The sequence below is a fragment of the Mobula hypostoma genome, chromosome 22, assembly GCF_963921235.1.
Source record: "Mobula hypostoma chromosome 22, sMobHyp1.1, whole genome shotgun sequence".
Taxonomy (NCBI): domain Eukaryota; kingdom Metazoa; phylum Chordata; class Chondrichthyes; order Myliobatiformes; family Myliobatidae; genus Mobula; species Mobula hypostoma.
The window spans coordinates 60040989-60066061 of NC_086118.1; the positions used below are offsets into that span (position 1 = coordinate 60040989).

Genomic DNA, 25073 nt, shown 5'->3' on the forward strand with positions numbered 1-25073 from the left:
GCCTTTTTCACTTATTTATTTTTCCCCTGTATTATCATGAATTGCATTGTATTTCTGCCACTGTTAACAAATTTCATGACATACAGTGTCTATTAAAAGTATTCATCCCTCTTGGAAGCTTTCATGTTTTTATTGTTTTACAGCACTGAATCACAGTGGATTAATTTGGCTTTTTTTGATTCCGATCAACAGAAAAAGACTCTTTCGTGTCAAAGTGAAAGCAGATCTCTACAAAGTGATCTAAATGAATTACAAACATAAAACACAAAATAATTGATTGTATAAGTACCCGCTCCCTTTAATATAGCACATCAAATCATCACTGGTGCAGCCAATTCATTTTAGAAGTCACATAATTAGTTCAATGGAGGTCTGTTTTTGGAGACCTGTGTGCAGTCAAGGTGTTTCAATTAATTGTAGAAAAAGTACACCTGTATCTGGAGGTCCAACTGCTGACGAGACAATATCCTGGCAAAAACTACACCATGAAGACAGAAGAATATGCCAAACAACTCCATTAAAAGGTTGTTGAAAAGCACAAGTCAGGAGATGGATACAAGAAAATTTCCAAGTCACTGAATATCGATTGGAGTACAGTTACGTCAATCATCAAGAAATGGAAAGAATATGGCACAGCTGTAAATCTGCCTAGAGCAGGCTATCCTCAAAAACTGAGTGACCGTGCAAGAAAGGGACTAGAGAAGGAGGCCACCAGGAGACCTATGACAACTCTGGAGGAGATACAAGCTGAGATGGGAGAGACTACGCAAACAACAACTGTTGCCCAGCTGTTTCACCAGTCACAGTTTTATGGGAGAGTGGCAAAGAGAAAGCCATTGTTGAAAAAAAACTCTCAATAAAATCTCAGCTAGAGTTTGCCCGAAGGCATTTGGGAGACTCTGAAGTCAGCTGGAAGAAGGTTCTATGGTCTAATAACCAAAATTAAGCTTTTTGGCCATCAGATGAAGCACTGCACATCATCAGAAACGCATCATCTCTACACGAAGCATGGTGGTGGCTGCATCGTGCTGTGGGGATGCTTCATGCAGCAGGCCCTGGAAGGCTTGTGAAGGTACAGAGTAAAATGAATGCAGCAAAACGCAGGGAAATCCTGGAGAAAAACCTGATGCAGTCTGCAAGAGAACTGCAACTTGGGAGAAGATTCGTTTTCCAGCAAGACGATGACCGCATAAAGCCAAAGCAACAGGAACGGATTAAAAACAACAAAGTTAATGTCCTGGAGTGACCAAGTCAGCGTCCAGACCTCAATCAAATTGTGAATTTCTGGCTGGACTTGAAAAGGGCTGTTCACTCACAATCCCCACGCAATCTGACAGAGCTTGAGCAGTTTTGTAAGGAAGAATAGGGAAAAATTGCAGTGTCCAGGTGTTCAAAGCTGATAGAGACCTATCCACACAGACTCAAGGCTGTAATTGATGCCAAAGGTGCCGCTACTAAATACTGGCTTGAAGGGGTGAATACTTGTACAATCAATCATTTTGTATTTTATATTTGTAATTAATTTGGATTACTTTGTAGAGATCTGTTTTCACTTTGACACGATAGTCTTTTTCTGTTGATCAGTGTCAAAGAAAGCCAAATTAAATCCACTGTGATTCAATGTTGTAAAACAATAAATTTGTAAACAATAATTTCGGGGGGGGGGGGGGCGGTGAATACTGTTTATAGGCTCGTATGCCGATGATTTTAAACCGGATCCTGACCGCTGCCCTCCAGTTTGGTCCCGATGGAGGATCTCGACCTGGAGGTCAACACCCCCTGTCCCCACAGATGCTGCTAGGCCTGCTGAGTTTCTGTCAGAGCGCAACTCCCACCCAGTGTGGTTGGCTGGGGGCGGGTGGAGTGTAGGAAAGTGGGCTGCACAGGGCCCCTTTCATCCCAGACCCCACTGCCTCCCAAATCCCAACCTACCTCCTACGCGCCCCTCTCCTTCTGGACCCCAACCCTCCATCTGACCGTAAACTCCCCTGTGTTGCAGACTGGCGGCCCAGTTCCGACGACGAGAGCAGCTCCGATGTCTTTCTGTCGACTGACAGCGACTGTGACACTGGCGGGACACCCAGTCCGAGGGAGCCTGACCTGCTGACCGTAACTTCCCGTCACTTTGGCCAGCGGCCAGCTCACGGTCTGAACGACATCGCTCCGGACATCCTGCGGCTGAGGGAGCGGAGTGAGGCGGCGGGCAGCGTCCGAGGGTCCCAGAACGGTGTTCGGGAATCGCAGCCCGGTGTCCGATGTTCGGACGTCAGTGTCGTGGGTTCGGATTCCAGCGTCTGTGGGTTGGAGCTCGGTGTTCTTTGTTCAGACGTCGGTGTCCTGGGGTCGGAGCCCAGGGTCTGTGGGACGGAGCCCGGTGTCTGGTGGTCGGACGTCGATGACCTAAGGTCAAAGCCCAGTGTCCAGGGATCCGACATCACTGTCCTAGGATTAGAGCCCCCAGCCCGGGGGTCGGCGGGTAGCAATGACCCTCACTCCGCTTCCAGCCGCCGGGCACACTTCAGACAAGGCTGCTTGCAGCTGCAACGGGCTGGGCCGCCCCCAAGTCTGTCCGAAGGCGTGTACACACCGAGGCTTAGCCCTCCCCTCTGCCCAGAAGCCCGCCTGGGACAACCCAGCGGCACTAGGACACCACAGGCCGAGCCGGATCAGCGTGAGGAGTTAGAGGGGGAGCGGCTGAGCATGTCCCTTGGCCCCGACACCTTCAGCAGTGTCCTGTAGCGGGGCAGCAAGGAGCAGATCCAGCCCGACTGTCCTCCCTCCCGCCCCCACCACCACCACCGCCGCCCGCTGGCCTGGGCTCATCTTCCAACCCCTCCGTTCCCCGCCCCCCCCCGCCCTCACCCCCGGCCTGAATATTAGGGCACGATCCTCAGATTGACTTAGGTAACACGCTACGTCTCTCACTACGATCCTCGACTGTATCTGCTTAAGGAGTCGGCGGAAACCCCCTCCATCGCATCTACAGCATCCCCACCTCCCCGCACCCAGATGGTGCACCGTCAAACGGTCGCACCCCCGCCCCCACTGACCCCTCGGGCGTGCATTGCATGCACCCTCCAAGTGAGCAAGGTCTTCCTCAGCTCCCCTCTGTGTGCCCCCCCCCCCACGCTGGGGCTAGTTGACGCAGGAAGACTGCAAAGGCCAGAAATCACCAGCTACAAACACCTTCTCCTCGCTGACTTCCCGGTTTGAATGTTTGGAATTCCACTTGCTCTAGGACCGTAACCGGAAAATGTAATATGTCCTGCCCCTGCAACCGTTCTGCGTCTGTGTTGGACTTCAGTTCCAATGGAAACGGCAATGCTACTGGTTGACATTTCCATGGGAACCGCTGCCGATGGGAAGCAAGCTCGAGTGTAGACATCTCCGAGGAAAGTCAACAGGAACAATCCACAAACTGGCAACAGAGAAAAACTTGCAGGCAGTGTTGACCTGTAAACGTAAAGGCTTGTTCCGTTTCTCTCTGCGTCTTTCTGCTGTCCCAGCTTGCAAAGGACAGATGTCAGTGTGTGTTCACATCCACCCTTGCACAGAATCTAAATGTTCCTTCACACCCTGCGCTTGGTCAGTCTTGTATCAACCAATTTAACATGAGGAACTGGAGGTCATTGGTTACGGGTGAAAGGTGAAATATTTAAGGGGAACCTGACGGGGGCTTCACTCAGAGGGTGGTGAGACTGTGGATCGAAATGCCATTGGAATTAGTTCGACTGGAACATTTTTGGATAAGTATGTGAATGGGGAGGGCTATGGTCAATGGGACTGGAGTCTTTACGGACATTTTCAATTCCTTGCATCTGAGGTCTCGGGCTTCCATCTGCTTCAGAAAGGCATCTGTTGTACGGGGGTCCAAGAAAGGTACGATGACCTGATCGGTGGCACTTACTGCAACTGTAGCGAAGTGCTTGGAGAGGTTGGTTATGGAGCAAATCGTCCCCTGCATTAGTGATGTCCTGGATCTGCTTCCCACTATGGCAGGTTCGCTGCAGATGCGACTTACATGGCTCTTCGCTCTGTTCTGAGATATTAGCACCCAGGAACTTTCCACTCGACAAGGACTGGTGTGTATCCCCTCAACTTCCCCGTCCTGAAGTCCACAATCAGTTCCTGGGTCTTATGATGTTAGTGCAAGGTTACATTGGGACACCACATAATCCAGGACATGCCCTCTTCTCATTGCTACCATCAAGGAGGAGGTACAGGATCCTGAAGACTCACACTCAAATGTTTTAGAAACAGTTTCTTCCCCTCCGCCATCAGATTTCTAAACCCGTGAACACTTCCTCACCATTCCTCTTTTGCAATATTAGGTGCTTTTTATTATAATTTCTAGCAAGGTTTTATGCCTGCCACAAAAATACAAATGTCAAATTCACGCTAGTTATAATGAAGCTGATTCTGATTTTGAGATCCCAGTCGGTAAGTTTTGTTAACACCAGAAGACCGTAAGACACAGGAGGAAATTAAGCCATTCAACCCGTCGAGTCTGCTCTGCCATTTCATCATGGCTGATCCTGGATCCCACTCAATTCCATGCACCTGTCTTCTCACCATCATCTCCTCTCATCCACACAGGTTCCTCAAGGTTGCGCACATCGCTCTCCGGAGGACGCAATATCCACCACACTGCACACAGTTCTCTCTCACCTGGACAACAAAGACACTTATGCCAGAATCCTGTACTTTGATTTTAGTTCAGCGTTCAATACCATCATCCCGCAGAGACTAGTGGAGAAACCGTCGCTGTTTGGCCTTAGCACTGCTATGTGTCGCTGGATTCTGGATTTCTTGACATAGAGACCACGGTCAGTCCGTGTTGGCAGGAACATCTCTGACTCCATCACACTGAGCACTGGATCCCCACAAGGCTGTGTGCTTAGCCCATTGCTGTTTACACTGCTAACACATGACCGTGCAGCCAGATTCAAGGAGAACCTGATCATTAGATTTGCTGATGTTACCACAGTGGTGGGGCTCATCTGCAAAAATGATGAAACAATGTACAGGGACGAGATCAAACACCTAGAGAGCTGGTGCGGGGATAACAACTTGATGCTTAATGTCATCAAAACCAAGGAGATGATCGTCGATTTCAGACGGTCTCAGCCTGAGCACACACCCCTCAGCACCAGCGGCTCCAAAGTGGAGAGAGTGGAAAACATCAAGTTCCTTGGGGTGCTGATCTCGGACAATCTCAACCTGGTCCAGGAACACCACTGGGATTGTGAAACGGGCCCAGCAGAGATTGTACTTTCTGAGGAAGCTTAAACAAGCATCACTCCCCACTAACATCTTAACTACATTCTACAGAGGTGTGGTTGAGAGTGTGCTGACCTTTTGCATCACAACCTGGTACTCCAGCTGCAGTGCTGTCGACAAAAAAGCTTTGCAGAGGGTGGTTAGGGGAGCAGAGAAGGTTATTGGGGTCTCCCTACCTTCTGTCCAAGACCTCTTTCAGAGTCAATGCCTCCAGAAGACACGGTACATCATTAAAGACCCCTCACACCCTCTCCATGAACTGTTTGTTCTTCTGCCATCAGGCAAACGTTACAGGAGCATCAGAACTAAAACCACAAGGCTACTAAACAGCTTCCTCCCACAAGCAGTCAGACTGCTAAATAGCTGCTCTACCTGACTCTGCTTTGGACACTTTTAACTTGCACTGGACACAAAACTTGATTTTAACTGACATGTGGCTGTTGTGTTTTACTATTTATTGTTATGTTTATTATTTAGTGTTGCGTTTGTTATGTTATGATTGCACTGCTCCTGAGAAACGCTGTCTCATTCTGCCCTGCAGAGCTGATGTACGGTTAGAATGACAATAAAGTGTTTTGAATCTTTGAATCTTGAGAATGTCTTTGAGTCTTTGCTCCCTGCATGCATGACTGTGGCCAGGCATAGCTGCAACGGCATCTTCAATTCAAACACAACACATCACGGTTGTTGTTGGTGGTGGCGAGCCAGATGTGTGTGTGTGTGTGTGTGTGTGTGTGTGTGTGTGTGTGTGTGTTTGTGAGAGAGAGAGAAAGAAAAAGAAAGAAATATTGCTCAACGCCAGTAAAACCAACGATGACGGTTGTCTTCAGGAAGGGGAAGGAAGGTGAACACACGCTCCAGCCTACATTGTGAAGTCGGTGGTGGAGAGGGAGAGCAACTTTAAGTTCCTGCGCGTTAACATAGCGGGTGACCTGTCTTGGGCCCAGCAGCACAGGGAAAGCATGCTTTTTAGGAGGTTAAGCTTGACATCAAACACTAACAAATGTCTACATATGTACTGATGAAAGTATCTTAGCTCGTCACAGCATGGTATGGTACGGCAATTCTAACGCACAAGGAACACAAGAGGCTGTAGAGTAGTGGCCTCTGTCCGATACATTACTGTACTGGCACATCCCTCTCCACCGGGAGGCGCTGTCTCAAAGCGGCATCCATCATCGAGATCCCACCGCCCGGGTCAGGACACCACCAGGTCCAAGAACAGACTGGCAAAACTGTACTGTAATTGGTATTCGGCAACACTATGAACACTTCGGTTACGTTGCACTTAAAATGGACATTTTTATTTTAATTGTGTTTTTCCTTGTATTAGTTGTGTATAATTTGCGTGCTTTCCTGGTGAACGTTGCTTATCTGATGTGATGATGCTGGAAGGAAGTTTATCCATTGCTCCTACCATAAACGGACCTATCCTTGTGACAATAAACTTTGAAAATCTCCAACAACAGGAATTCTGCAGATGCTGCGGAATGCGTTCACCAGCATTGAGGAGCTCCGGCTGGCCGCTCGACCCCGCCCCCCGGCCTTCCTCGGCCCCGCCCTTAGCAACCATCCCCTCTAGGCCCCGCCCTTAGCAACGAGCCCCTCTCGGCCCCGCCCACGACAACGTCAATTTCGAGACCCCGCCCCGTTTCCCAGGCGTCAGTTGCGGCTTCAATGGCGCGTTCCTGTTTACTGCTCGCACCGGAGCCGGCGGAGCGCGTTGCTGCTGGCGCGGCCCCGCTGAGCGGCGGCGGCCGCCGCCCGGGGCCCCGGGGTTGATGGGCGGCGGGATGGGTGAAGGCGGCGAGGCAGCGGCGGAGGTGGGCCCTGGGGCCTGGGGCTGGGGCTTGGGCGCTGGTCGCCTGGCGCTGCTGACGGCGGCCGCCGTGCTGTTGCCCGTGCTGCTGAGCTGGTGGTTGGGCGGGAGACGGGGGCGGCCCGGGGCGCCGGTGGGCCCGAGCCCGGGCCCGGGCGGACACCGCTGGCTTTACTCGGACCTTTTCGGCCGTCCCACCTACTGCAGCGAGTGCGGGCAGGCCGCGCTGCGGGGCTGCTACTGCGACAGCTGCGGAGCCTGCGTGCACCCGGCCTGCCAGGCAGCGGCCGAGCGCCGGCTGCGCTGCAAACAGCGGCTGAGCGCGGCCCGTGGTCCCCCTCGCCACCACTGGCTCCGCGGCAACCTTCCACTCTGCAACCGCTGCGCCGTCTGCGGCCTGCAGTGCGGCTCCCGGCCCTGCCTCTGCGACCAGCGCTGCATTTGGTGCCAACAGGTCGCCCACGACGACTGCCTGGTCAGGGTGCCCCCCGCCTGCCCCCTCGGACCGCTGCCCCGCGCCGTCGTCCCCCCGCAGTACCTGCACTCGGTGAACCGCAGGCCCCGGGAGCCCACCGACCCGGCGCAGGTATGGTGTAGACAGGGCGCTGTGAGGGGTGGGAGCGATGGGAGTTTGGCTGAGGGGGTGAGGGTGGGGATGCAATCTGTAGGCGTTTAGGGCATGGAGACTGAGAGCCAGGTGTAGGAAGGGGCGTGGATGGTAGGTGGGTACTGGGTTTTGGGAGCGGGGTGATGGGTGGGGCAGGGTGGTGAAGCTTCGAGGTGGTTGGGTGTAGTCTGGGATGCTGTTTGGTCAGTAGGTAGGGTGGGAGTACTGGGGTTTCCGTGATGTGGGTGGTCTGTCCTCCGTGTGCTGAGGTGATGGGATCAGGGTGACAAGTGAATCCAATCTCTCATCATCAGACTACAGGTTGCAGTATGGCTCTTCAGCCGAGCTTGGGAATTGTCAATAGAGGGTGCGAGCAGATACTTAACTGAGATTAGTATAGACACAGTGGGCCAAAGGGCTTAATTCTGTGCTGTGTGGGTTTCTAACCACCCCTCCCCGCACCATATTATCAACTTTCCTCTAACCATTTTCCCTGAGTACCGAACCACACCTCCAGTTTTGGAAGTACGTCCATAGTTTACCAGTCCAGTCTTTTCATAATGTAATACATTTGAATGAAATCTCTCTCTAGGCTCCTATGAGCCCTCCCTTGGTAGTATCTCACACCGTACACATACACAGTATGCAGCGGTACCCAGCTCACCTGTCTGTCCTGCTCCTTCAGGGACTAATGGGTGTTGCCCACTCCCAATGGTCAGTGCCTTCAGAGGACGTGGTTTCCAAGCTGCCTCCATTCTTCGACACCTCTCAATTTCCGACTCTTTATTCCCTGCCCTCATCCTCTGCAAACCTATCCTGCACTCTCTGGGTTGAACCCATTTGACGCACCTTTTGACTGTGTTAATGAATGGGGCAATTTAACATCACCCTTCTCTGGTAGCAGGTGCAGTCGGGTGGAGTGTGTGTGTAAGAGTGTTCACCATCTTTTCTCCTTTGGGCTACGGGTTGGCAGTGGGGAGCTTTGGGAAGTAAGTGGTGAATGAGCGATAAGTGTGAGACCATGTGGGAGAGTTCCCTGTAATCTGTGTATATTGTGCAGTGTCTGCTGTATTCCAGCTTGAGCCCCAGCTCAGTGTACCCTGGGTCCACTGATAACTGCAAGTGTGTGATGGTTTGTGTTTCTTCGTCCGCATGCAGTACATCTTCACCAGTGTGGAGAACTGGAGCCCAGTGCTGGTCCTCGGCAACAGTCGCAGTGGGAACAACATGGCCCAGAGTTTGATGGGTGAATTCCGCACTATCCTCAACCCTGTGCAGGTAACCTCAGTATTCCTCATTAACACAGTACCTCATCACGCATGCTGCTAACTCCAGTGAATTGAAAGCAGTGCTGGGATCATCGCTGGGGCCTTAGATATTTTACTGACTTGGATCTAAATGTGCTCTCTATGTGGGTTTGTGCCAGTGTTGGCTCTGCCAGTGATATGGACTGGTGTTCTGATTTGTGTCTGAGGGCTGATGTTTGCTGTTAGTGTGCTCTGTTGTATCGGCTCAGTCAGTGATTTGTGGTGTTCTCTGTCAGTGTGGGTACTGGCTTGTGTCGGTGATTAGGGCTGGTGCCCTGATCTATGCTGTCTGAGGGCTGATGTTCTGCAGTATTGTGGGTTCTGGTCTGTGTAGGCACCAACAGCGATTTGGGCTGGTTCTCTGGTCCATACAGTGCTGAATGGTCCATACTGGGGCTCCACAGGGGACTGTCTTGTCTGCCTTTCTCTTCACCATTTACACCTTGGACTTCAACTACTGCACAGAATCTTGTCATCTTCAGTTTTCTGATGACTCTGCCATAGTTGGATGCATCAGCAAGGGAGATTAGGCTGAGTACAGGGCTATGGTAGGAAACTTTGTCAAATGGTGTGAGCAGAATTATCTGCAGCTTAATGTGAAAAAGACTAAGGAGCTGGTGGTAGACCTGAGGAGAGCTAAGGTACCGGTGACCCCTGTTTCCATCCAGGGGGTCAGTGTGGACATGGTGGAGGATTACAAATACCTGGGGATACGAATTGACAGTAAACCGGACTGGTCAAAGAACACTGAGGCTGTCTACAAGAAGGGTCAGAGCCATCTCTATTTCCTGAGGAGACTGAGGTCCTTTAACATCTGCTGGACGATGCTGAGGATGTTCTACGAGTCTGTGGTGGCCAGTACTATCATGTTTGCTGTTGTGTGCTGGGGCAGCAGGCTGAGGGTGGCAGACACCAACAGAATCAACAAACTCATTCGTAAGGCCAGTGATGTTGTGGGGATGGAACTGGACTCTCTCACGGTGGTGTCTGAAAAGAGGATGCTGTCCAAGTTGCATGCCATCTTGGACAATGTCTCCCATCCACTACATAATGTACTGGGTGGGCACAGGAGTACATTCAGCCAGAGACTCATTCCACCGAGATGCAACACAGAGCGTCATAGGAGGTCATTCCTGCCTGTGGCCATCAAACTTTACAACTCCTCCCTTGGAGGGTCAGACACCCTGAGCCAATAGGCTGGTCCTGGACTTATTTCCTGGCATAATTTACATATTACTATTTAACTATTTATGGTTTTATATTGCTCTATTTATACTCTATTCTTGTTTGGTGCAACTGTAATGAAACCCGGTTTTCCTTGGGATCAATAAAGTATGATTGACTAAGACTGGTTTCTCTCCTGCAGGTGCTTGATCTTGGAACTGTGACTCCGTACAAGGCTCTGCAGCTCTGCACCGTCCTACCCAGCCACTCTGCCTGCGTGCTCGTGTGCGGTGGTGACGGAACTGTTGGCTGGGTCCTGGATGCCATCGACGAGATGAAACACAAGGTGTGTCAAGAGTGAGACCCCTTCTCTACCTTCCTCTCACACGCTCCCAGGGTCAGAAACAGTAAAGCTCTCCCCACACCATCCCATCATGCGTCCTCGGGGTCAAATACCAAATGAAGCTCCCTCCACCTCATCCCTTCACACAGAAGTGAAGCTGTCTCCACACTGTCCCATCACACACTCCTGGGGTCAGACAAAGCTCCCTCCATTCCGTCCTGTCGTGCACTGCTGGTGGAGCTGATGTTTACTCTGCCCTCTGAGGGAGCAGTTCCTCCTGTGGATATTTCTGACAGTACTTGGCAATGCACTGCAGCTGCCCCAGTGTCAGCACCGAGGTCTGTGTGTGTGTGTGTCCGTGTGCGCGCCACTCCCCTATCTCTGTGTGGGTACGCGTGCATGCATCTACCCTTCTTGTGTGGGTGTGCAGCTGCAGCTGAATAACAGAGTGTAGGTTGTGCCCGGAGTGAGCACGCCCCAGCATAGTGACAGCAGGGGGAAGAGGAGCGGGTCACGGCGACTGTGTGGAATGAGCTGTGTTTGAACCCCTGCTGATGTGGTCACTGTACAGGGGCAGGAGCAGTACACCCCACGCGTGGCCATTCTGCCGCTGGGCACCGGGAACGACCTGTCTCGCATGCTGGGCTGGGGTGCCGGTTACACTGGTGATCAGACGGCTGAAGGGATCCTGCGTCATGTTCTGGAGGGAGAAGCGGTGAAGCTGGATCGGTGAGTTGTTTGGGATGCTGGCACACAGTCGCAGCTGCTTCCCCACACGATTCCCAGTGAGGGTGCCACAGGGAGCAATTTGTGCTGATGCAGGGAGACAGCAAGTGTCGTTCACAGAGATCTCCGTGGGTTCTGCACACACCATTGGCAATGGATAACTGGGTCCGGCAAGCAGTTCCAAAGGCTAATAGTCCTTTTGCAGTGAGCAGTATGTCTGGTTTTGTTGTTCAGACTGAGGGGAGGGTTCGTGCTGCGAGACGGGGTCCGTTTGGGAGTGACGTTGGTGCAGCAATGACTGCGGAGTTTCATAGATGGTCTACACTCCAAGTCCGAATGTCGCAGGCCCACCGTATCCCTGCTGCCTCTCTGTGCAGCAATCGAGTCAGCCCGTCCGCTGTCCTGCCTCATTCCCCTTCAAACTAACTGACCATCTCCTCCATCCCACAGCCAGGTTCTCGATCAGGTGTTATCCTCAAATCTATGCCGTATACAGAATAACGTCCTGCCAAAGGGTTTTGGCCCAAAACGTCATCTGTACTTTCCATAGATGCTGCCTGGCCTGCTGAGTTACTCTAGTAATTTACATATGTTGCTCGGATTTTCAGTATCTGCACATTTTCGCTTGTTTACAGAATGAGGTAGATGATCTTGAAGCGCAGTTAGAGGTTGGCAGTTATGTTGTGGGTATCACGGAGTTGTGGCTGGAAGAGGAGGGGAGTGGCTGTGCTGGTTTAAAAAAAATCTAGTAAACCTTGAGAAGGAGGTGACATGGAAGATGGTGTAGAATCCTTGTGGGGAGAGTTAAGAAACTACTAGGCTAAGAAGAACCTGATGGGAATTTACAGGCCTATGAAAAGTAGCCAGGATGTGGTCTACAAATCAGAGTGACATAGAAAAAGCATGTTAGAAAGGCAATGGACATTTCAATATGCGGGTAGGTTGGGAAAATCAAGTTGATGCTGAATCCCAAGAGAGAATTTGTGGAATGCTGCCGAGATGGCTTTCTGGAGCAGCTCATGGTTGAGCCCACGAGGGGATCAACTATTCTGGATTGGGTGTTGTGTAATGAACTGTAATTAGAGAGCTCAAAGTAGAGGAACCCTTGGGTAATAGTGATCATAATATGATAGAATTCACCCTGCAATTTGAGAGGGAGAAGCTGAAGACGGCATAAAAGTATAATACAGCAAAAAATTAGTAGAGAGTTAGAAGATTGGGAATTTCTTTAAAAAAAAGATGAAAAAAAAACCATGGGGTGGGTAGAGATCAAAAATGAAGGTAAGCAAGCCAATAATATAACAAATGATACCAGAAGGTTCTCCAGATATATAAAGTGTAAAAGAAAGGTGAGGGTAGATATTGGACCACTGGAAAATGGTGCAGGAGAGGTAATGTGAGACAACAAAATACTGGATGAACTGAGTGAGTATTTTGCATCAATCTTCACTGTAGAAGACACAAGCAGTATGCTGGAAGATGCAGATGTCAGGGGGCATAAAGTGTATGAAGATACCATAACTAGAGAGGAGATTTTTGGAAAACTGTAAGGTCTGAAGGTCGATAAGTCACCTGAACCAGATAGTGTGCACTCCAGTGATCTGAAAGAGGTGGCTGAAGAGATCGTGGAGCCATTAGTAATGATCTTTCAAGAATCACTAGATTCTAGAATGGATAACCCCCCAGGGTATGGTGAAATGTGTCGGAGGAAGGTTGGAGATGGCTAGAACTTCTAAGGGTTTACTGGCCGCGATGAGGCGCTGGCAGAGGAGGGCAGGTGTCGGCCCCTGCAGTAGTAGATGGGAGTTAGAGGAGAGATTGAATCAGCTGGGACTGTACACACTGGAATTCAGAAAAATGAGAGATCTTATAGAAACATAAAATTGTGAAAGAGATAGAGGCAGGAAAGTTGTTTACACTGGTAGATGAGACTAGAACTAGGGGACATAGCCTCAAGATTCAGGGAGTAGATTTGGGATGGAGATGAAGAGAAACTGCTTTTCCCAGAGAGTGGTGAATCTGTGGAATTCTCTGCCTAATGAAGTTACCTTAGTAAATATATTTAAGACAAGGTTGGATAGATTTTTGCATAGTAGGGAAATTATGGATTATGGGGAAAAGGCAGGTCGGTGGAGATGAGCTCATGGCCAGATCAGCCATGATATTGCATGGCGGAGCACGCTCGATGGGGTAGAGGGCCGACTCCTGCTCCTATTTCTTGTGTTCTTGTGGTAAATGTGGGGAATTACTGGGAAAGAAATCGAGGGATGGGATCACTCTTCACTTGGAAGTGTAGAGCATAATCAGAGATGGTGAGCATGGCTTCGTTATGTGAACATTCCTGTCTGAACAATGTTGAGTGGAGTGCAGCACATATGGTTCACATGGGTCAGTAATGCATTCAGCAAGGAGAGGGGCCCATCGGTTCCAGAGGGTCTGCGAGAGGGTTGTGTAACTGGAAACTGTGGCCAGTGGTCCCCACAAGGCTGTGCCCCTGCACTGTAACAGATGTGACCTTGACAGTGTGTCAGAAACCCATTCCAAAGCCAGCCACAGGGCTGCCCCACTTCTTGGCCTGGGGGCAAATTTTTTGTGGCAAGGGGCAAGGACTTCAATACAGAGGGAGGGGTCCAGTGTGCAGTGGGGAAAAGGATGATTTGAGGACTCTGCCGCACAGCCTGGGAAGGATGAGGAATGGAGCGTATGTGCTCTGAGAGGGTCGGTCAGGATAGGCTATGGTTTCCACAGACCCTGCGGCACCAGTGGGGGCCCGGTCTGTGAGGGGGGGAGAATCCCTGAAACTACTGATTCTGTCCCTCCTGTCCCCACAGCTGGAGAGTGCGGATTACTAAGGGGTTCTACAGCTTCCACCGACCCAAGGTAACGGCAGCCCCCATCGAGCGTGTATCTGGACTTCCTCCTACCCTTCCATCTTTCTCCCACCCCTCCCCGCCAAACCCAGGACCCCTCCGTCTTCCATCTCCCCCGACTCTCATCCATCCCTCCCCCGACCTCTCCCTCCCCGCCTGCCCCTCCCCCCCCGACATCTTGCGGTTGGATGCTCTGGGACTGCAGTATACTCTGTTCCTCCCCATCAGGTCTTCTCCATGAACAATTACTTCTCCATTGGGCCCGATGCCCTCATGGCCTTGAACTTCCACGAGCGTCGGCTGCAGAGCCCCTCTCTATTTTCCAGCAGGATCCTTAACAAGGTGGGTGGAGCCACGGAGAGGAGCAGTGTGGTAGTGGGGAGGACTTCACCCTGCTGTCTGGGGAGTACGGGTGAGTGTGAGGAAGCTCTGTCAGAGAGCCTGGGCCTAGCCAAAGGGGGATGGGCGACAGTGGGTGTTAAGGTTCTGTTTACACAAATACAATCGTTAGTCGTTGCTGAAACTTGGTTGAGAGAAGGGCAGAAATGGGTGATTAATGTACCAGGTTTTCCAAGTTTTAGAAAGTATAGAGGAGGAAGTAAAGGGTGGGGGAGTTGTACTACTGATCAGGGACAATATCACGGCTGCACTCAGGGAAGACATAATGGAGGGGTCAGACACCGAGTCCATTTGGGTTGAACTCAGGAATAGGAAGGGTGCAATCACACTGATGGGATTGTAGGGACAGACCCCCTCATAGCCACTTGAGGACATTGAGGAACAGATCTGCAGTCAGATTAAGGAAATGTGTAAAAGAAATACAGTTGTTGTCATGAGGGGACTTCAACTTCCCTAATATAAACCGGACCACCTTGGTGTGAGGGGTTTAGATGGGACTGAATTTGGTAAGCGTATCCTGGAAGGTTTCTTAAATTAATATGTAGATGGTCCATCAAGAGGAGGGATCGTACTGGTCTTTGTGCTGGCTAATGAACTTGGCCAGGTGACTGACCTTTCAGTGGTGAACTGTTAGGGAACAGTGACCACAACTCCTTAACTTTCAGGATACCTAGACCTGCTAGAGGTGTATAAGACGATGAGAGGCATTCATCGTGTGGATAGTCAGAGGCTTTTTCCCAGGGCTGAAATGGCTGCCACAAGAGGACACAGGTTTAAGGTGCTGGGGAGTAGGTACAGAGGAGATGTCAGGGGTAAGTTTTTTACTCAGAGAGTGGTGAGTGCGGGGAATGGGCTGCCGACAACGGTGGTGGAGGCAGATACAATAGGGTCTTTTAAGAGACTTTTGGATAGGTACATGGAGCTTAGAAAAATAGAGGGCTGTGGGTATGCCTAGTAATTTCTGAGGTAGGGACATGTTTGACCAAAGAGCCTGTGTTGTGCTGTAGGTTTTCAATGTTTCTAGGGTAGGTATTTTCCTTGTGGGAGAATTTTAAGTTGGAGTAGGGCAAGTTACGAAGGTATTAGTCGAGAACTAAGAGGCATTAATTGGGAACAACTACACCAGACATATGGAGGGTGTTTAAAAATCAACTGCACAGAGCACTGGAAAGGTATGTTCCTGTTTGAAGGAATGATGGGGATGGAAAGATAATTGAACCTCATGTCCAGAGAGCTGATGAAAAGGAAAAGTATGTAAAGCTTTGGAAGTTGGGATCAAACGAAGCACATGAGTATAAAGAAACCAGAGAAGAACAAAGGAAGGGAATTGGGAAAGCCAGGAGGAGCCGTGAAACGTCCTTGGCAAGTAGGATTAAAGTGAATTCCGACATCAAGAGCACGAGGATAACTCGGGGGAGGGTGAGACCTCTCAAGGATAAAGGGGGGAACATTTGTTTGGATGCAGAGAATGTGAGTGAGGTACTGAATGAATACTTTGCTTCAGTATTTACCAAGGAAAGGAATATGGAGGACCAGGAGATCAGTGCTGAGTGTATAAACACGTTAGGGTATTTAGAGGTCAAGGAGAAGAAATGTTGAGCCTCTCCGAGGTGGATGAGACCCCAGGGCCTGATGGGATTTACCCCAGTTAATTGAAGGAGGCGAGAGACCAGATTGCTAGGCCCTTGACCGTATCTTGGTGTCCTGGTGAGTGACTAATGTACCTCTATTTCAGAAGGGAACAAGGAGGAATTTTGGGAACTATAGATGGGTGAGTCTCACACAGTTGTAGGGCCCTAATTAGGGAGACCCAGCATAGCTTTGTGCAGAGCAAGTTGTGCCTTACCTACTTGATTGAATATTTTGATAGGTGATGAGAGGGATTGATGAGATAGGGAAGTGGATGTTGTCTACATGGATTTTAGTAAGCTGTTTGACAAAGTGGGAGGCTAATCCAGAAGATTAAGATGCATGGGATGTGCAGAGAATTGGCTGCTTGGATTCAGATTGTGGTTGAAGAGACTTATTCAAGCTGGAGGTCTGTAATTAGGGGTGTTCCCCGGGGATTTGTGCTGGGATCGCTGCTGATGGTGATACATATAAATGACCTGGATGAAAATGTAGTTAGTCATACTTTATTGATCCCAGGGGAAATTGGTTTTCGTTACAGTTGCACCGTAAATAATAGTAATAAAACCATAAATAGTTAAATAGTAATATGTAAATTATGCCAGGAAATAAGTCCAGGACCAGCCTATTGGCTCAGGGTGTCTGATCCTCCAAGGGAGGAATTGTAAAGTTTGATGGCCACAGGCAGGAATGACTTCTTATGACGCTCTGTGTTGCATCTCGGTGGAATGAGTCTCTGGCTGAATGTACTCCTGTGCCCACCCAGTCCATTATGTAGTGGATGGGAGACATTGACCAAGATGGCATGCAACTTAGACAGCTTCCTCTTTTCAGACACCACCGTGAGAGAGTCCAGTTCCATCCCCACAACATCACTGGCCTTACGAATGAGTTTGTTGATTCTTTTGGTGTCTGCTACCCTCAGCCTGCTGCCCCAGCACACAACAGCAAACATGATAGCACTGGCCACCACAGACTTGTAGAACATCCTCAGCATCGTCCGGCAGTTGGGTGGGTTAGTAAATTTGCAGATGATACCAAGATTGGTGGAGTTGTGGATACTTTATACTTTATTGTTGCCAAACAATTGATGCTAGAGTGTACAATCATCACAACGATATTTGATTCTGAGGGGACATCTGATAGAGGTTTAGAAAATTATGTGAGGCCTAAATAGAGTAAACAAGAAGTATCTGTTTCTCAGGGTTGAAATGTCTAATACCAGAGGATATGTATTGAAAGTGAGGGAGTGTAGGATCAAGGGGGATTTTTATTCGGAGTCGTGGATGTCTGGAATACGCTGCCTGGTGAGGTGGTAAAGGCAAATATATTAGATGCTTGGATAGGCACATGGATGTAGGGAAGATGGAGGGAAATGGACATGGTGTAGGTAGGAGGGAATAGTGTTTGGGTGTTTTTAATTTGCTTTTTAGCTGGTTTGGCACATTGTTGGCTGAATGCCCTGTTCCTGTGCTACACTCTTCTATATTCTGTAGTATTTCATAAATTCTATTGCATTTATTTATCTTTCTGTAAATCCCTGCAAGAAAGTGAATGTCAGGATAGTATGTGTGACATATACATACTCTGATACCAAATTGACTTTGATCTGGGACCGGGACCAGAACAGAACGGGGACTCGTTGTGTCCTGATGAAGGCGAGGAGGTTGTGGATGTCAGGAAACACCTGTGTGGTGTGGGACGGACTGTTTCCGAGAGAGAGCTTGCCCCGTGTGGGACTTGTTCCAGGGAGGTTTGAGAAATTGGGTCCGATAGTCTACCCAGTGTGGATGGTCCCACCTGTGCCCCTGTGACAGGATGGCCAGATCCTTTGGCCTAGACCCCCAGTGATTAGCAGCTCGCTTCTCCCCTGCCCTGCCTGTCCTTTCTCCCAGAGCCAGAGTGGGTCCCCTTGTTGCTGGGGAAGTGTTACAACTGGGCCTGGCCATTTTCCAGCTCTGAGTAGGTCCCAGTGAAGGCAGGCGGTTCCTGCAAAGCAGCATGCCTAATACTTGCCTCTGGCAGTTGTGTGGTCCTGAAGACAGTACCTTGGTGGGAAAATACATTATAGCACAGGACAACTCGTCCGGTCCAGGATCTAAGAGTGAAATGTTGCACCTTAGTTTGGGCACAAACCGGTCACTGCCCTCTCCAGTCGACTTGAGAACAAGGCAAGGAACAGGGCTTCCTCTTGCCTAGTGGCTGATTGCATTTTCCGATCAGGGACTAGGGATTCCTCTTCCCCAGAAGGAATCTACTAGTTTTTTCTAGGCCTTGGTGGCAGAGGTGAGGTGGGACCAAGATGACCAACCAGTCCCATGGTGTGGAGGTTAGTGATCAGTATGCTTGCCCTGTCCCAGTGCACCCCTCACCCAGCTCAGTGGGGCTCTGGTAGACCTGAGAGAGCATGTGTGGTGCTCCACACAAGCAGTCTCACCTCCAGCAAGGGGTCCGCCCTCTGTGTCCACAGCGTTTCTCCCAGTTGATCCCTGCAGAGGACGTGTGATGCGTACTTTACGCTGACCCTGCTGCTGGGAAGGACTGGACTGCAGTGAGTGTGAAACTGTAGTGTGATGGGGTCTGTGCTGGGGAATGGGTGTATGCTCTGAAACTCTCCGGGAGACGGAAAGATTCACTGCTGTGCTTGTGTTTTATGAAGGCTGTATACTTCTTCTATGGGACCAGAGACTGCCTGATTCAGACATGCAAGGACCTGGACAAGAAGATAGAGGTGAGCTGTGGGCATGTATCCCACTCCCAGTGACATCTTAGTCTATCTCACCACAGATTAAGTTGTACAAGACATTGGCGAGACCTAATTTGGAGTATTGTGTGCAGTTTTGGTCACCTACCTACAGGAAAGATGTAAATACGGTTGAAAGAGTACAGAGAAAATTTACAAGGATGTTGCTGGGTCTGGAGGACCTGCGTTATAAGGAAAGATAGAATAGATTAGGACATTTATACTTGGAATGTAGAAGATTGAGAGGAGATTGGGTAAATTCAAGCAAGTTCTTTTTACTGAGGTTGGGTGGGTCTACAACCAGAGGTCATGACTTAAGGGTGAAAGGTGAAAAGTTTAAGGGGAACATGAGGGAAAACTTCTTCACTCAGGGTGGTGAGAGTGTGGAACGAGCTGCCAGCACAAGTGGTGCATGTGAACTCAATTTCAATGTTTAAGAGAAGTTTGGATAAGTACATGAATGGTAGGGGAATACAGGGCTATGATCTGCGTGCTGATCGATTGGAGTAGGTAGCTTAATGGTTTGTCATGGGCTAAATGGCCTGCTGCTGTACTGTACTTTTCTATGATTATGAACACTAGACAGTGCCTTGAAAAGAGGATTCAGCCCCTCAAGTATATTTTCACATTTTATTGTCTCATTTTCTAAATTTAAAATCTAGTGGATTTTTGAGCTAATCTACAAAACATTGTGCAAAGTGTCAAATCAAAAGAAATATTCCAAAACACGTCAACAGTTTACTAAAAATTAAAAACCAAAGCTGTGAAGCTGAGAAGGTATTCATCCTCTGTAAATACTACACTAACTTTCCTCAGGTGCAATACTGTATGTTGCCTTACTAACTCAACCAATTTGTTGATATAGAAAATTGGAGATTATCTGACTAAATGATCTGTAAGGTCCAACAGTATGGTAGATTTTCAATAGCCCAAACTAAAATGAAAACAAAAGAACCTTCAAGGCAAATCAGGGAGATGATAATCAAGAAGCACAAATGTGGGGAAGGGTACAAGCTCAGTGCAGTCCATCATGGAAAAATAATGGGCAGGCTGCCCCTTTAAGCTTCGTTGCCAGAGAAGAATGGCACTTGTATGAGAGGTTACTGTGACACAGTCACTGAGTGAGCTAGAGAAGTCAGTGGCTGCAACTGGAGATGAAGTTCATGGCTTCACAATCTAAGGCCTTGCACAAAAAGGGTATTTTATTGAAGAGTGGCAAGGAAGAAGCCCTGGCTGAAAATAAAACATAACCTTGCCTATAAAGACTTTGCAAAGTGTCACTTAGAAGATACTGTAAAGATGTGGAAAAGGGTCTTGAGGTCGGATGAGACTAAAGCGGAACTTTCTCAGCCTCAACACTAAGCAATACCTGTGTGTAAATCTAATTCTGCGCAACACCATTTCTACTGTATGCTATGGGGTGCTTTTCAGCAGCTGGGATTAGAAATCTGGTCAGGATTGATGGGGAAATAAATGCTGCTAAATACAGAGAGATCCTGGATAAAAACCTACTAGCTTCTGCCAGTAAGCTTAAACTGGGGAAGAAGTTCATGCAGCAGGATAACGATCTAAAGTGCAATGTTTGAGCAATCATGGAGTGGTTTCAGTTGAAGAAAATTGATGTCCTTGAGTGGCCCAGTCAGAGTCCTGTCCTTAACCTGATTGAACTTCTCTGGCAGGACCTCGAGATTGCTGTGCACCGCCACTCCCCGATTAACCTGACTCAGCGTTAGCAATTTTGCCAGGAGGATTGGGTAAATCTTGCTCCATCATGTTGTGCAAGCTAAGAGACCTATCCAAAAAGACTACTGGCTGTAATAGCAGCAAGAGGTGTTTCATCTAAGCACTCAGCAGAGAGGGTTGAATACTTCTGAACTGCTGACATTTCACTTTTTGAATTTTTAGTTTATCATGCTTTACAATTTTCCATTGTTTGGGCTGTACTGTGGGGGGGGGGGGAAGAGCCATGTGATTCACAAATAAAAATTCTCAGTTAAATTGATCAAAATCCCTACTTGTATAATTATTTGAGGGTTGGGGGCTGAATATTTTTACAAGGTGTTGTTTCTCTAGTCTCAGTGAGGGTCTCTGTCTCTCTCTCTCTCTCTCCCCTCCCTTTCTGCTCACTGTTTAACACCCTCTACCCAATAACGACCCACAGGCCTGGGCAGCTACAGAGGGAGATTAGATTTAGATTTATGCATCCAGATGTGCCGCACCTCGCCCCTCACTCTCTGCTGCCTCACTCAGGTGGAGCTGGATGGTGAGCAGATTTCACTGCCGAAGCTGGAGGGAGTCATTGTCCTGAACATCGCCTACTGGGGTGGAGGCTGCCGTCTTTGGGAAGGAACAGGGAGTGAATTGTATCCCCCAGCCAGGTAAGGCCACGGAGTACCAGTGTTGGCGTTTAATGCGGTGGCTGGGTTGGGGAGAGGACTTACAATAATAGAGCTTGCGTACATGATGTCTGAGCTAAACATGGTCCAAGTTTAACTGTATCCTTTCAGTCTGCTCACAACCCATATCCCTGCATTTCCATGTACCTGTCTAATATCACTCTCATATCTGCTTCCACCACCAGCACCACCCCTGGCAGCTTGACACAGGCATCCTCCACTGTATTTCTAAACAACAATCTTGTCCTGCACATCTCCTTCAACCTTTCTCCCCCTACTCACCTTAAATACACGTCATTTAGTAGTCAACATTTGTACTCTCTGTCCACTATCTGTGCGTTTCTCATAGTCTTTTAAGATCTTTCAAAACTCTCCTCTGCTATAGAGCAAACAACCCAAATTTGTCCAGTCTCCCATTACATATTGCCCTCTAATCCAGGCAACATCCTGGTAGACCTCTTCTGCAACCTCACCAAAGCCTCGACACTCTGTAATAGTCAACTAGAACTGCACACGGTTTCCCAACTCTTGTATGCAGCTCCCCAAAGGATGAAGGCAAGTGTGCCATATGCCACCTTTACCACCCTGTCCACTTTCATCCCTGGGTGAAGAGAAGTGCCCACTGGAACTGAGGGTACGATGCAATGTGACGTGTCGGGTAGCATATTTGACATCTTGGGTAACCGTGCGGGGAAGTCCATCCCTGGGTGAAGGGAAATGCCCACTGGAACTGAGGGTGTGGTGCAGCATGACGTGTTAGGTAGAATGTCTGACATCTCTGGTAACCTGGTCTCTGTTCCTGCAGCCACAATGATAGCCTGTTGGAAGTGGTGGGAGTGTACGGTTCCTTCCATTGTGCTCAGATCCACGTTGGACTGGCCAACCCTGTGCGCCTGGGGCAGGCGCACACAGTCAAGGTAAGTGTCCCTGATTGTGGATGGTGGTGTGCAGAACCTAATTTAATGTGGGTTTTGTGATCCAGTTGAGCAGGAGTGTAGCATGTTTGATGGGTAGGGGCAGTAATTCGGTGTGGGGGGTGGCTATCTGCTTCCACGTAGGTCTGGGGATGAAAGCTAGCTTTTTAGTGAAGTGTTTGGTGGGAGTGTGGGGGAGCTAGGGTGATCTGGTGGTGAGATGACAATGTTGAGGTGGGCAAACCTGTAGTTTATGGGGTGAAGCAGAGGGACTATAGGTTGAGGTGGGGAGGAACATCGCTGGGAGCTGGGTGGAACAGTTGGTGTTTTGGTGTCTAGATGATCGAGGAGCGGTGATGGGGTCTTGTGTATTGGGGGACGATATTCTTTGACAGGAGTCGGTCACAGACCACTGCACCGATTTGTTGGGTAGGGTCGGGTCCTGTACATCGGGTTGCAAGCAGGAATCCTTCCCATGTCTAGTGAGGTGAGTGGTTTCTGTATTGTGGGTATCTTGAGTATCTGGCCAGTTAGGATTTCTTGTAGGGATCAATCCTTGATGAAGGCAGTGTGATTAATATGAGTTATATCGATTGGTTCATGCCTATGTGATCCATCGTAGGATGGCAAGTTGATAATGGGAGATTTGTGATGGGTCACTGGCCCACACAGGTCAGTCCTGGCCCTTGTTGTGGTCATGTTGGTCTGCAGATGGTTGAAAGATTGCTGGTGGTGGTGATGGGCTGATGGAATGTGATGAACCCAACCTGTTTCTGTTCTTTCCTTTGGCCTTTATCCCCAGACCCATATTTCGTCGGGTTTTTGATGTTTTAAAATAAATGTAATGCTGTAAATGTGGTTATGTGTGCCAAGGTTACAGCTGATAGACCTGCCCATGACTGAGGTTCATTCCCAACTTCTGCCACTGTTGGTTGGTGTAGCATTTGCACATTTCACCCGGGTGCTTTCGTTCCCTCCCGCATCCCAAAAACAGGTAGGACTGGTGGGTTAACTGGTCACTGGAAATGCCTCCTAGTGCAGGCAGGGTCCCAACCTGAGAGCGGCTTCATTGTGGTGGCAGAACCAACGTGTCGGAATGGAATACAAGTGGGGATTGGATTTAAAACGGTTGGCTCCAACTCAGGTTGGAGGAGCAACTTCTCATATTCCTTCTGAATAGCCTCCAACCTGAACATCAATTTCTCTAACTTCTGGTAATTTCTCCCCTCTCCCCCTTCTCTCTTAGCTCTTCTCATCTGCCTGTCACCTCCCCTGATGCCCCTCCTGTTAGATTCCTTCTCCAGCCCTTCACCTGTCATCTCCCTGCTTTTTACTTCACCCTCTATTTCCCTCACCGTGGTTCAGCTATCACTTCCAGCTTGTATGACAAACGTTTGTATCCCCCCCGCCCCTGCCACCTTATTCTGGTTTTGTCCCCTTTCATTTCCAGTTCTAATGAAGGGTCTAGGCCTGAAAAATTGACTGTTTATTGCTCTCCATAAATGCTGCCTGACCTGTTGAATTCCTCTAGTATTGTGTGTGTGTTGTGTGTTGCTCTGGATCTGCAGAATCTCGTGTATACCAATGACCAAGCTTCCTTTCTGCCCCCCCAGCTGACCTTGAAGAGTTCTGTGATGCCAATGCAGGTGGACGGTGAGCCCTGGGTCCAGGGACCATGCACGATCCTCATCAGTCACAAGACCCAGGCATTGATGGTTCAAGCCTCAGCTGCGGTGGCAGAGACCAATGGCGAGCCCGAGGGCAGAGAGGCGTCTCAGCACCCAGGGTAGCTGGAGGGCCACTGGGGCCCTGGACACTTCACTGGAAAGCGGAGGAAAACCTCCTGCAACGGTTGGACACAAAAACCTTGCAGGTTGGACGTTCTTGCACTGAAATGTCCTACTTGTCCAGAGGGAGAAGGGAGGTTCTCGATGTAGCTGGAGGAGGGAAAAGACGCACACTCACCTTGCATGCTGACCCTCAGGGCTCCTGGACCACACTTCAACATTCCATGCAGCCCTGCCCCTCCACTTCCCTGATCTAGGCCAGCTTACTGCCCTTCTTGGGAAATGGCATTTCATCCAGTCATTAACAGGAGAAAATTCCTGCAGTGTGGCATCTGAAGACAGCTCCTGGGACAGCAGGGGTTTAGTTTGAGGGAGTCCCCACTTCAGTGCTTAGGTCTGACATCTCAGTGAGTGTGTTCTCCACCCTCTTCCTGCCACATCATCACCATGAGATTGGAGAGCACTCAGCTGGACTGCTACTTCTATCTCCACTCTTGTCAAGTTACTGATTTGGGACCTTTTCGGTAGTGTCGCGCTTCATGTCTTCACCTTGCCCATTTGTGCTGGGGAGTTTGTTCACGAGGATTATGTCCTTAGAATGGGACATGGTCTGCATCTGTGCTCTGGCCCAGTTTGACTGCCTGTATCCGTTGCTGTTTTACCCTGGAACTGGCCAGCAGCTTGGCCAGAACCAGGAGTGACGGTTCATGTTGAGGAACCCTCATTCCAAAAGTGAGAGCAAATGTGGTTTGAGTAGAATGGAGAAAGCAGAGTTCAGAGGGTAGAATGTGCGATCAGAAGCTCAGGGCCATTCCCGTAAACCATATTCACTTCCTCCAGTGTAAGGGCTAGTAATCATTTATCCTCTGCTCCAGCTTTACACAGTGCCCATGTCCCTCTGCAGCCAGGCTGGGTTCTGTCATTGTGATGTTTACAGAGACTGCTCTGACAGTGCAGTGTTTTAACTCAGTGTTGTGATTTGTGAGCGACAAGGTTGGATAAGCTGCTTAATATGGTCAAACTGTGATTCGGATAATGTGAAATAAATCTGGGGAGACTCCAGCATTTGTTTGTCCCCTTTTATTGCAA

The 25073-nt window shown here is 49.4% G+C and overlaps 2 protein-coding genes across 4 annotated transcripts in view; both read left to right on the forward strand.

Moving 5' to 3' along the window:
• The window catches only part of ankfn1 (ankyrin repeat and fibronectin type III domain containing 1), a 77228-nt gene extending 74148 nt beyond the window's left edge, over positions 1-3080 (forward strand). The window contains exon 17 of one of the 3 annotated variants that reach the window (XM_063030880.1): positions 2000-3080. In XM_063030880.1, coding sequence (XP_062886950.1) covers positions 2000-2739 — 740 coding nt within the window. In that variant the 3' untranslated portion in view covers positions 2740-3080. Of the gene's footprint in view, positions 1-1955 lie in introns of all 3 variants that reach the window. The other 2 variants (XM_063030881.1, XM_063030882.1) reach the window with 2 other exon arrangements.
• A 3847-nt stretch (positions 3081-6927) lies between these two features.
• dgke (diacylglycerol kinase, epsilon) lies at positions 6928-23994 on the forward strand. The gene is made up of 10 exons (XM_063030708.1): positions 6928-7685; positions 8865-8984; positions 10380-10523; positions 11092-11249; positions 14078-14126; positions 14345-14458; positions 18804-18875; positions 21138-21265; positions 22089-22200; positions 23811-23994. The coding sequence occupies exons 1-10, from the start codon at positions 7062-7064 to the stop codon at positions 23985-23987; spliced, it is 1698 nt and encodes a 565-aa protein (XP_062886778.1). The 5' UTR covers positions 6928-7061; the 3' UTR covers positions 23988-23994.
• The last annotated feature ends 1079 nt before the right edge of the window (positions 23995-25073 follow it).

Bases quoted from the DNA above. Each gene is read 5' to 3' on its own strand.
- dgke (XM_063030708.1), top strand. From the start codon at position 7,062: ATGGGCGGCGGGATGGGTGAAGGCGGCGAGGCAGCGGCGGAGGTGGGC. The intron at 7,686-8,864 runs GTATGGTGTAGA...GTCCGCATGCAG, and splicing joins AGCCCACCGACCCGGCGCAG to TACATCTTCACCAGTGTGGA. The intron at 14,127-14,344 runs GTAACGGCAGCC...CCTCCCCATCAG, and splicing joins ACAGCTTCCACCGACCCAAG to GTCTTCTCCATGAACAATTA.